This window comes from Camelus bactrianus, chromosome 10 (assembly GCF_048773025.1).
Source record: "Camelus bactrianus isolate YW-2024 breed Bactrian camel chromosome 10, ASM4877302v1, whole genome shotgun sequence".
Classification (NCBI taxonomy): domain Eukaryota; kingdom Metazoa; phylum Chordata; class Mammalia; order Artiodactyla; family Camelidae; genus Camelus; species Camelus bactrianus.
In genome coordinates, this window is record NC_133548.1 from 11,696,399 (window position 1) to 11,708,693 (window position 12,295).

Here is a 12,295-nt window from a genome sequence, read left to right on the forward strand (position 1 = left end):
AAGGAAGAAATCAATAGAAGATATTTATAGGATTTGGCGGTCTGCATCCAAGTGGTTTAAGGTAGATTTTCCAAATCAGGGAGTGGATCAGGATTGGACAAAGTTTGTGACAATATAGTTTAGGATTGACAGATACAGGGAGGGAAGAGCCTGAAAACAAATCTTGATACTCAAAGTATTGTTTGTTGAGAAAATTGTTTACCCAGGTGAGTGATCTATTGTCTTAATAGGAGAGATGTTTGCCTAGAGGATCAAACTGTGTGTTCAGATAAATTGGCTTGCAGGAACTCCACGAAGCCAATAGTGAAGTTATTTATTGGTTTACAGTCGTACCTTCCTAGGTCTGAATTTGGGGGAACAATTAGCCAAGCCATGTCGCCATAGGAAATCTCAGCTTTCAGTCTTAATAGTTAGGCTATGTGGGTATAGATGATCCCCAAGCTCAAGTTCAGCTTATTTTTTTTTAACCACTGTGAGAGGCTATTCTGTTGCCATGGAAAGAGAACTTCACCTCACTTCCTCCCATCAATGACATTAAGCCTGGGCAACCATGTTCCCATCCCACCCCCCAAAGTGAGCAGAGATGGAGAAATAGTTTCAGCTGGAGAAGAGCTCATTGCCATGTGCAGAGAGTCTACCTGTGCCCTTAGATGGTTAATGAACATCAGCATTTATCCAAAAGGGTCTAACTGGGAACAGGAGTACATCACTACGGTAGTGCTGAGTCATTTTATGAAATATTTTTTATTCAGAAAGCCCAGGTCTGCAGCCCCAGACTTCACCGGCTGTGTATAACTTCTGGCAAGCACCTTCCCCTCTATGGACCTCTTCCCATTCCCAAAAATTTGAGCTAGATGTTCCCCAAGGGTTCTTTCGACTCCGATTTTCTGGAGTTCTTTGACTTGGCCCTAATGTATATCCACTCTTGATCAAAAAAAATGCAAAGACAGTAAGGACATCCACGTTGCTGCGTACATAGTCTTCATATAGGCTTCCCTGTCGGGCTAGCCTTCAAAAGCATGTCTAAGACCATGGACCTAGACTGCTTAGAAAAGAACCTACCAGCGTGCCTTACACAAGCACACACTAAAAGCTCGTAGCAGGTTAATGTCTTTCCCATTTACCACCCAGCAGTAAGAATGCATAGCCCTTTGGTTCTGCATCTCAGCTTCCAGGAGGATCCTGCCAGCTGATATATCTGGTATAAGAACATCAATATTTCACTTCCGAATGAGCTTTTCATGAAGAATTTTCTAGTCGGTGTACCTGAGGAGAGAGAGAAGGACTCTCCCAAATTACAGACTCATTTTTTGGCTGCATGTGCTTGCTTAGTAACAAGTTAGTTTGGCAGAATTTGTACATTTGGTAAAATTTGGTCCAAGGCTTTTTTTTTTTTTCCAAATTCTTTTTTTTTTTTTTGAGGGGGGAGGTAATTAGGTTTATTTATTTATTTTTAGTAGAGGTCCTGGGTTCAATCTCCAGGACCTCGTGCATGCTAAGCATGTGCTCTACCACTGAGCTATATTCTCCCCTAAAGTCTTTCTTTCATTGCAACATATCACCTGTCAGTCAGGCTTGAAGGAATGGGGTCATACAGAACCTGCCACTAACAACCAGAAACTTCTCATACTAAAAAACTGGGCAGGGGGATGGTGTAGCTCAGTGGTAGAGCACATGCTTAGCATGCACGAGGTCCTGGGTTCAATCCCCAGTACTTCTGTTAAAAAAAAGAAAAGGAAAGAAAAGAAAAAGAAATAAACAAATAAACTGAATTACCTTCCCCGCCAAAAATATAGATGTATTTTAAAAACTGAACTGCCATAAATTACTCATGGGGATGTAATATACAGTATGGTACAGTATGGTGACTATAGTTAAAAATACTGTATTGCATATTTGAAAGCTGCTAAGAGAGTAGATCTTAAAAGTTCTCATCGCAAGAAAAAAAATTGTAACTATGTATGGGAAAGGATGTTAACCAGACTTACGGTAGAGATCATTTCTCAGTATATTCAAATATCAAATCATTATGTTGTACAACTGAAACTAATATGTTATATACCAATTATATCTCAATTAAAAATATTTTAAAATAAAATTCAAAACATTTTTTAAAAAAAAAGCCTTAGATCAGTTACCTAGATGTAGGCTCAGTAAATGAGAAGAAAGGGCTTCTCAGAGGAGACAGGAAGGAGCCTGGCCTCAGAAGCCTGGAAGATCTGAGTCAGGTGAGATGAAATAGAACAGGGGTCAGAGCCAGAGAGGACCTGCCCTTGAAGAATACATCAGACAGCCGGGGCTGCTGTGTTAACAGACAGCATCCAAATCGCATTGGCTTACAAGGGCAGAAAGCTCATTTCTCACTCATAATTCATGTCCATCATAAGTCAGTGGTGAGTCTCCTTTTCACCCGAAGACTCAGGCTAACCTAAGAGGAGACCCTAGATCTTGGATGGGGCCAAACCCAGTCACGTGGCCAGGCTTAATTTAAGCAAGGAAAGAGAATGGGTAAGAATTCTTTCCTGAGAGCTGCAGGGAGGAGCGCTGACTCTCAGGCATCGTAATAAAATCTGCCACAATGAAGGAGGCCACTGCATGTTCCTGGGTAGAGGACCAACCACATGAAGAGGGCATTTGCAGGGAAGATGCATCAGACTCCTCGTGCAACTTGGGGTGCAGCGAGAAGGTCAGAGGACTCGGCGCTGTTTCAGTCCTACAGGTGAGATTCAGTAGATCTCTCCCCAGTGAATAAAGCCCCTCTTACCTGCAGGAACCATGGGCAATCCAGTCTGTCATCTGCTGAGACACTCTCCCAGATCAGTAGTCTAGGGACTGAATTTCTTTTACCTCAACAAGTCATTTGCCTAACAAGGCCCCCGGTGATTTCGCCTGGGATTGTGGAAACCCAAGATGCAGGCTCCCCAAGGAGTGAGCCAGTATCTTCCTTCCTGGGCTGGGAAAAGCAGTCCCTCTGCAGCCTCTTCTCAAGGACTTGCTCCTCCAGGGCCCGTACCTGGGGGTGTCCGTCAGAGTTGCTTACAACAGTGAGAAGTTGGAAATAGCTTACTGTCAACCAAGAGGGACCAGTTAAGTAAATGATGGCACACATACACAACAGAAAAATCTGCAGCCATTAAATATGAGTATGTACACTGTTACTTTTTGATTGACACAGGGAAATGTCCATGGCATGAGTGAGAAAGTAAATGACAGAACAGCTTGTGTGGCATGATTCTGTTTGACCCCCTCTTATGGAAAATTTTAGTCATGGGTGCATTAAGAGATTTATAACGTGAGCGCTCACCAATGCCCTTTTTCTGTGGTGGCAGGAATTCAGACGATGTTCTCCTTTCTTGGTTCTTTTCTGTGTTGCTCAAATTTTTTACAACCTAGCACGTGCTATTTTTACAAAGACAGCAGAGCTATTTTGTAGGGGGGAAGAATTATGATGGTTTGGGTGGTTTTTTGAGGTGGAGAGACGTATTTTCAGTATTGTTAAGTGAATATAACAATTATGATATAATCCCATGACTGTATATTTATAGCAAAAAAAAAATATATATATATATATACACACACACACACACACATATATATCATCAAGCATGTTTCCCAAGGTTATTCTGAAGATCGAAGGAAATAACAATTGGGAAAGCCACATCGTGACCTTCAAAGAGCCCACGTATGCTGATGTCATGAGCACATTCAGTCACTGCCTGTGAGACCTGGGGATTTTGTTGACATGTGTTCCCGTGTACATCTCGGCTTTTTGAGTCTCAGTAACCTGAAAGGAGTGGCCCACCGGGGATGGACACCGTAAGTGAAGAGGTTCTGTCCTCAGGGCTCCCAGACAACCCTCCCCAAGATCTCTCTAGCCCTCCTTAGAGACCACCTGCAGTTCCGAGGCTGCTCCTGGGAGAGCTACTCACAAATTCCCACTGGCATATTTCTGAACTCTAGGGTTCAGGATTTTAAGAAGCCAAATGAAAGGCAGGAGACTTCCCAGCAATAAGGAATCTCAAAGCTTTGTTACCACTGTCTGAGAAGTTCTCTTGAGAAAGCTGGACAGAGGCAATCAATGAAAAGGGGAGAGGAACACCCCCAAGAGTCTTCAAAAAACAAGGCTCATGGATGGATGGTCTCTGCTCAACCACAGGTAAGTGGGCTGAGAGGTGGAACCCTAATACCAGTAAAGGCTTACCCTCCTTTATCCTCGCTTTCTCATAAACCGTGCTCACACTATTCAGATCTGATCAACAGCCCCAGCACCTAAGTGAGCGGGGAAAAATCAGAGCTCAGAAGTAGTGTGCAGGAAATTTGCAATTAATTTCCTTAGAGTTCTACCATGGGGCCTCTTGGCTTTTACAGCTCACACTCTCCTTGGCACATTCTGTCCCCTCTTAGCTTCAAGTATCAGCTTTACTTTGCACACCAGAGACCTGGGAGTTCACCTGACACTGCTCTCCTCCTCACACTGGCACCTTCAGTCCATCACCAAATCCTGACATGTTTATAGGCAGACATCTGTCAGATCCATTTACCTCTGTCTGTCTCCACTACCCACCCCCAACTCTGGTTTAAGCTGTCAGTCCCTCCTTGACGACTTCAGTGTCCTCCCCAACAGTCTCACTGCTCTGCTGAGCCTCCTCCCATCATTTCCCCACAACTGTATGTAGAATGATCTTGTCAAAATGCAAATGTGGCCATGTCATCTCCCTGGTGAACATTCTTTAATGGCATCCCCTAAAAAGAGAAAATCCTTAACATGGTCTAGGCTGCTAGATAATAATAATAATGTAGTTCTAGAACCTGACCACGTGAACTCAGACACCAGCACTGCCACCTGCCAGCTGAGCCTTTGCAAAAGTCCCTTAACTTCTTCGTGCCTGGATTTCCTCCTGCGTAAAATAAAGATTTCAATAGTATATCTCATAAGGTTGGTGAGAGGATTAAATAAATTAATAGTGTTTGGAACAGTGCTTGACACACAGGAAGCATCCAATGAACGTTACAAAACACTGCCTGCCTGCTGGCCTCAGCTTGCACACTCTCCCTCCTTGCCCTCTACCAGCACTGGCCCTTTATTCAGCTCCTCTTCCTCTCTGGGCTCTCTCAGACCTCAGGGCCTTTGCATAGGTTGTCCTCACTCTTCTTTCCTATGGAAAACTTCTCCGGGGGAAAATCCTCCTTAGTCGCCTTGAGTCAAAGTTCCAGGCTTATAGCATTAAGTACCTCTACATTGGAGTTCTTGTACCAGTTGCAATTTTTCAATAATTTGTGTGATTATATCATAAATGTTTGTCTTCCCCTCTAAACTCTATAAACTCCACAAGAATGGGCACCACGTCTGTTCTTTCCTTACCACTGGATCCTCACTTCCCACACAGTGCCGGGCACACAGTGATGCACAATGACTATATTCTGAATGACTGAACACATCCCTTGACTCTCAAACCTCCATCTCCTACACAGAACTCCCTCCTAAGCTTCAAAATGGAATACCCACCTGTCTCCTGGACCCGTGTCCTTGGCTCTCCCAAACTCCATCGCAAATGGAACTCACCACATCCCTCCCTCCAACCTGTTTACCTGTCAGAATGAGTGACATGACATTTTTCACTCCATTACCCAAACCAGGAAACTGGTCGTCATCTAGACTCTCCTTCAGCCCATGTATCCAATTCGTGAGCAAGTAAATAAATAAATCCATCTCCTGACTATTTCCCTAATCTTTCCAATCTCTCTGAGAGCAAGGAACTCACCTACCTTGACCACCACTGTGTCTCCAGTACTAACAATAGGACTCGATTATTTGTCAATCAGTAAATAACACTGCCCCAGCCAAGGCCACTATGATCAGCTGCTTAATGTAGCTCCCTGCCTCCCCTCTAACTTCCCCTGAATTCATTTTAGCAGCTTAGTCTGACCATGTCACCATCCTGCTTGAAATCCTTCAACAGTTCCCCACTTACAGGACTCTGCTCTCAACGCCAGTCCTCCAGAAGCTGGACAGTATTTCCTTATAGTTAACAATGACCAGTATTGGTTAGTAAGTGTTTATTTTTAAAAAGCAAAGAATGAATAGTGCCTGGGCTAACCTGAGGGTCTGAAAACTCCAGTTTCTTCACCCTTTCACCGCAGCTCATTCTATCAAAAGAAAATGTATTTGTGAAATTAGCTGAGACTACAAACTGCTAATCACTGTACTTTACACACAAATATCAAGCAATTAAAGCTATAGCCAAAAGTGGCAAGTTCCCATCCTGTGCCCAAGGAAAGAGCAGAGCTGTCAGAGAGGGAACTGGTACCCATCCACGGCTCTGTAAGATGTCCACGGGAACGGGAGATCTTCAGACGCTCTTAGGGACTCTCCCATCTTGAGATGGCCTCCACCTTCATAAGCAGCCCCTCTTCTGACTTTGATTAAGCCTCCTCTTTTCTTTCATGTCAGGACACTTGAACATTCTTATGCATTCTCATGGCCGTAGCAGCCCCTCATCAACTTCCCAGCAGAGGAACTGGAGGTGGCTGTCTTCTCTCATCCAGGAATTATTCCTGTGAATCCAGGGTCCTCCAAAGTTCACTGACACCCAGTGTTTTGGCCAACGCACACTTTCACTCAACTCCATCAGTGTGCCAGAGACCTGTGAGCCAGGTTCATGGGATCACTGAAGAGACAGGCCAAGCAAAGCTCCCCTGCCAGCGTCCTTCGCGCTTTCTCTGTGCTGAGGTCTTTAAGGACCACAGGGACCAGCATCCCTCCTCTCTATGCAAATTCTGAACCAGTTAAGAGAGAAAAGGTAGAAGCGAGGCAGAGAGAGAGCAAAGCTCCACCTGCGTCACTGACACCACCTGGTGCTGCAGGACATGATCCATGCCTGTAAGTGGTCCTCTTAAAAATGAGACGGGCTTCATGACCTAGTTTTAAGACCTACATTACAGAGGAGCAGAGCACTACTGTGCTTCCAATGAGCAAAGAAGAGAGCAAAACAGAACTACACACATCCAGTGCCTTAACCCAAACTCACTGATCACAAAAGGCCTCCCTCCTGCAGGACAATAGGGGTCAGGAGTGTTACGCTGTGGATATCCGTCTTTGGGGAAGGAAACACGTGGAGCAGAGGTGAGGCATCCCCAGTGGTGCTCCCCACAGGTAAAGTCCATACGTATTTTTTACATTTCAGGAGGCCAAGTGTTGTCAATAGATGTTGATAGCACAAAGCCACATTACCGGCTTTGATCAGAGGCCACCTATCTCTGGCTGTCCTGAGATACTCTCAAAGGGGCCCTGCCTTATGCCTCATTCAGACAATACAGAATTCCAAGCATTAATAACCAGCATGCCTTGGGCACCAATCAATCAGGACAGATGCTCCAACACCCAGAACCTGCGCTCAACCAATCAGAACTGACGTCCAACCAATTAGAGCAGATCCTGGCCCGTATCCCATACAAGGGCTTCCCCTCACGATAGCAGCGTCGGTTATTTGAAAGCCCAGACAGTGAGGATCCCTGAAGGCAAATTCTTGGGGGCACGACAGGAGCCGAGAGAACCTACATAAACATGAGATCCGTTCTGGGGAGGTTAAGGAGGTAGGCGAGAACTCGCCGACCTGTGCTCTCTGGTTAGAAAGCTCACCTCCAGCTCTGTCTTGAGAACTGCACCCTGCCCTGGACTCCAGTGCCACAAATCTGGCGTGTCCTACTGCCTTCATTCACTGTTTGTAGCCAAAGCACAAGACATTCGTCGTGGTTTTGTCAGACTAGAGTTGTCATATTTACTGTAGCTGCCTATTCTCCCAAGTAAATATTTTTCTTAGTTGTAAATAATAAAACAGACTTTGTTTTAATTTATTTCATTTCATTTTCTCTCCTTGGATGATTAGCTCTGTTACTATAGAGAGACCAGAAAGCTCCATCTCCTGACAACTCAGAAGACCTCCATCAATAGCCAGGCGTGTCCCCTGCTGGGTGCATTAGTGTCGTGGGGAGGCTGTAACGAAGTACCACAAACTGTGGGGCTTAAAGCAAGAAGAGGGAGGACGCAGCTCAGTGATAGAGCCATGCTTAGCATGCACAAGGTCCTGGGCTCAGTCCCCATTAAATAAATAATCCATTAAATAAACAAACCCTCTGCCTGTGTCTTCTCACGGCATTGTCCTCTCTGTATCTCCGTTTTCTCCTCTTATAAGGACACCAGTCCCACTGGATTAAGGACCGACCCTAATGGAGTGCGACTCGACTTGATGGCTTCTGCAAAGACCCCGTTTCCAATAAGGTCACGTTCACTGGTCCCAGGCATTAGCACTTCAGCCAATCTTTTATGGGAGAAACAATTCAACCCACAGCACTGAGGGAATGACTGCTCTACTGAGTCACCTTGTATTCTGATGACTTTAGGCCTATTTTCTGTGTCCCTGGCCTTGGGGACTGGCACTGTTGGAGCCTCGGCCCCCAAATAAATTCCAAATTCATCTTTTCATATATTCCCTCTCTCGGCCAACACACCACCCCCCCAAAACGTGCTAAGGATGCCAGTTCCCCACGGAACAGGGAACTTGGAGGCAGAAAATAATTACAACTATATAACAAGCGTATGATTATGAACTGGACTGAGTTCTAATCCCACTTTCTTTATGAACTAGCTCTCTTACCTTGGGCAAACGGGTAATCTCACTAAATATAAAGGGCATTAATATTTAAATGTGAAAGCATGTATGAAGTTTCAACAGCTGTTTAGGAAATGAGTGAACACGTGACTTGTAGTAGGTGTTCAGTTCACGCCAGTATCCCCTCCCCTTCCCGTGGGGCTGCCTGCTCTGAGGGCATTAAAAGAGCTTCAGGCACTGACCCCAGGTCTGCCTCAGGGTACAAGTAGATCTTACTTGGTGTCTCTGCAGTGGCACGTGCCCCACAGTGGAGAACTGCACCCCAGTCGCCCGGTTCCTCCTGCTGGGGCTCACAGAGCAGGCAAGGCTCAAGGGCATCCTGTTTGTGCCCTTCCTGTTCGTCTACTTGGTCACCCTCACCGGCAACCTGGCCATGATCACTCTGATCCACACAGACCCACAGCTCCACACGCCCATGTACTTCTTCCTGAGTGTCCTCTCCTTCATAGACTCCTCCTTCTCCACGGTGAACACCCCCAGGCTGCTGGAGAGCTTCCTCACCTCAGGCCAGTCCATCTCCTTTGCAGGCTGTGTGGTCCAGATGGCCCTCATGACTCTGAACGGTACGGCCAAGTGTCTGCTCCTGGCCACCATGGCGTATGACCGATTCGCTGCCATCTGCCACCCTCTCCTCTACCACACCATCATGTCCCAAAGTCTGTGTGTCCAGCTGGTGGCAGCCACCTACACGGCTTCTGCTGCCATTTCAGCTTTGCTGACTGGGTACATCTTCAAGCTGCCCTACTGTGGTCCCAACATCATTAACCACTACTTCTGTGACCTCCCCACTGTGCTTCAACTTGCCTATGCAGACACTGCTGAGGTTGAATTCATCATCTTCTCATCTTCTGCCACGATTATCCTCTTTACCATCACCATTATCCTGGTCTCCTATGCCTACATGCTGGTGACTATCTGCAGGATGCATTCCCTTAAGGCTCAGAGCAAAGCGCTCTCCACCTGTGCCTCCCACCTCACCGTCATCTGTCTCTTCTATGGCACCATCACCTTCACGTATACTCAGCCACGCTCTCCCAGTTCCATGGAACAGAACAAGGTTGTGTCTGTCTTCTACACTGTGGTCATCCCCATGCTGGACCCTCTGATCTACAGCCTGAGGAATAAAGATGTGAAGGCTGCATTAAAGAGGAGATGATTTGGCATGCTGCCTTCCTAACTGAGGGTGGGACATTCTATCCCAAGCCATAACATGGTGGACACAACATAAAGCATGGATAATATTAACACTTGGATAGAGGGAAATATGTGCCAACATTATTTTAAATGCCTTACACATATCATAAAGAAGTTGTGGTGTATATATATACATACATATATTTATGTATGTATGTATATATATATATATATATATATATGTGTGTGTGTACAATGGAATACTACTCAGCCATAAAAAGAATGAGATAATGTTATTTGCAGCAACATGGATGAACCTAGAGATTATCATACTAAGTGAAGTAAATCAGAAAGAGAAAGACAAATACTGTATGATATCATTTACATGTAGAATCTAAAATATGATACAAATGAACTTATTTACAAAACAGAAACTGACTCACAGACATAGAAAATAAACTTATGGTTACCAAAGAGGAAAGGGAGTAGGGGAGGGATAAATTAGGAGTTTGGAATTAGCAGATACAAATTACTATATATATAATAGATAAACAACAAGGTCCTAAGTATGGCACAGGGAATTATATTCAGTATCTGGTAATAAACCATAATGGAAAAGAATATGAAAAAGAATATACACACACACACACACATATATGTAACTGAATCACTTTGCTGTACACCAGAAACTAACACAACATTGTAAATCAACTATACTTCAATCTTTTTAAATAAATAAATGTCTTACACATATCAACTCATTTAATCTTCACAACAAGCACTTGAAATGGACAATATTATTATCCCTTAGAAATCTGAAGCACAGAGAGGCTGAGTAACTGGCCCAAGGTCACACAGATAATAAGAAACAGAGCCAGAATTTGAATCCAGGCAGTCTGGTTCCAGAAACCATGTTCTCAAACTATACACTATATTGCCTTTTTCTGATGAATGCATCTCACAGACAATAAGCACAGTTTTTCCTATCCTTCACTTTAATGTTTGAAGAAGAAAGCTGGAGGAATTGGGGAAAGTGCCAGCTATCTATCCCCTATTTGTAGCCTTTTCAGTAACACCCAAGCACAGCCATTGGCCTCTCATTGGCCAGAACTTAGTCACACGGGAGCCATATGACTTGACCAAGCTGGGAAATACGATTATTAGCGGGGCACATGCCACCTTGACTATCTTGGGATTCTGTTTTTAAAAAGGAAGAGGAGAATGAATACCAGATAGGCGTCTAGCAGTCCTGGCCACCCCTCTCCTGCTGCCTACGGCCTGGAGCAGAGCCTGGCAGAGGGCTGATGACTCACCCACCACGCGGATGCACCCTGCCCACAGGTTGTGTGTGGACAGCATCTAGCAAGTTTCAATTTTCCAGCCCACACAAAAAATTTTTGATGAGACCACATTTTTAAAACCCATGTTCCCAGTTTCCCTGGGAAGAAAAACTGAATGAGCGCACTCCACTAGTCCTGTTCCCAGCATAGCCAATCGTCTGGCGCCGAGTCAGAGATGCCCTTTTAAGCAGGCCCCAGGTTCTCCAATTCTCCCCGCTCCCATTTTTCCCCACCACTCTTCTTAGAGTATCTGTTGCCTGTTTGTCATGCCCTGAGTTTCTCATAATAGTAGAGAAAATGTAATATTCATATGTCTAGCAAAACTGAGAAAAGAAAACAAAGGCCTAGGTCCACACGTGTCAAAACAAGTAGGCAGTGCCGGGAAGACACTCGGTGGGCACTCTTTGAATGAATGACAATAACATCTGTTTTCTGAATGGGAAGAATGTCCCTACAGGGGTACTGTTAACCCCTCCCTCCCCAAAAAAAGTGTGTCCATGGAGAAAGAATACATTTTTCACTCACGTAAGTTGTCTGAGTGGTCCTTGCAGGCATGTGAGTTTGCAACCCTTGGCCCACGGAGAAAATTCTCAACTTCTTAGTATTATCTTTACAAGCCTGTCCCAATCTAATTTCTAGGGAGCACCCCTACTGTTCCCACCAAACACCTACCCCGCGGCCACAACCAGTCAGCTGGCCTGGCCTGAACACGTCATGCATCTGTGCATACTTCTTCCTTTGCTCATGTTCCCCCTGCTGGAGCCTGGAATGTGCTTCCCCAGGCCTTTGTCAGCCGGACAGATCTTTGGTTATCATTCTAGTCCCAGCCTTAATGCAACCTCTTCTGGGGAACTTCTCTGACTCCTACAGAGAGAATTCCCCATTGCTTCCTCTGTGCTCTGGTTTGTCTTTGTTAAAGAAAAAAATGCTAAACTACCAGAAAACAAAGACAGAGTGCTGAAAGTGAAAAAAAGAAAGTAAGAGAGAGAGAGAGCACACAAGGGCAGGCGGGAGGGAGGGAGGAAGGAAGGAAGAAAAATTTGCTTTAAGTAAGCCCAGCCCAGCCCAGCCTAGGAACACCTCAGACCTGAGGATGTGGGAGGAGAAACAGCGTTGTTTTATAAAGCCAGAAGGCCATGAACTGTCCCTTCC

At 45.1% G+C, this 12,295-nt stretch overlaps 1 protein-coding gene across 1 annotated transcript; it reads left to right on the forward strand.

Annotated features, from left to right (window-relative positions):
• Window positions 1-4,561: 4,561 nt before the first annotated feature.
• Window positions 4,562-10,242, forward strand: LOC105066959 (olfactory receptor 5P3-like). The gene has a single exon (XM_074371978.1). The coding sequence runs from the start codon at window positions 9,043-9,045 to the stop codon at window positions 9,823-9,825; it is 783 nt and encodes a 260-aa protein (XP_074228079.1). The 5' UTR covers window positions 4,562-9,042; the 3' UTR covers window positions 9,826-10,242.
• Window positions 10,243-12,295: the final 2,053 nt, after the last annotated feature.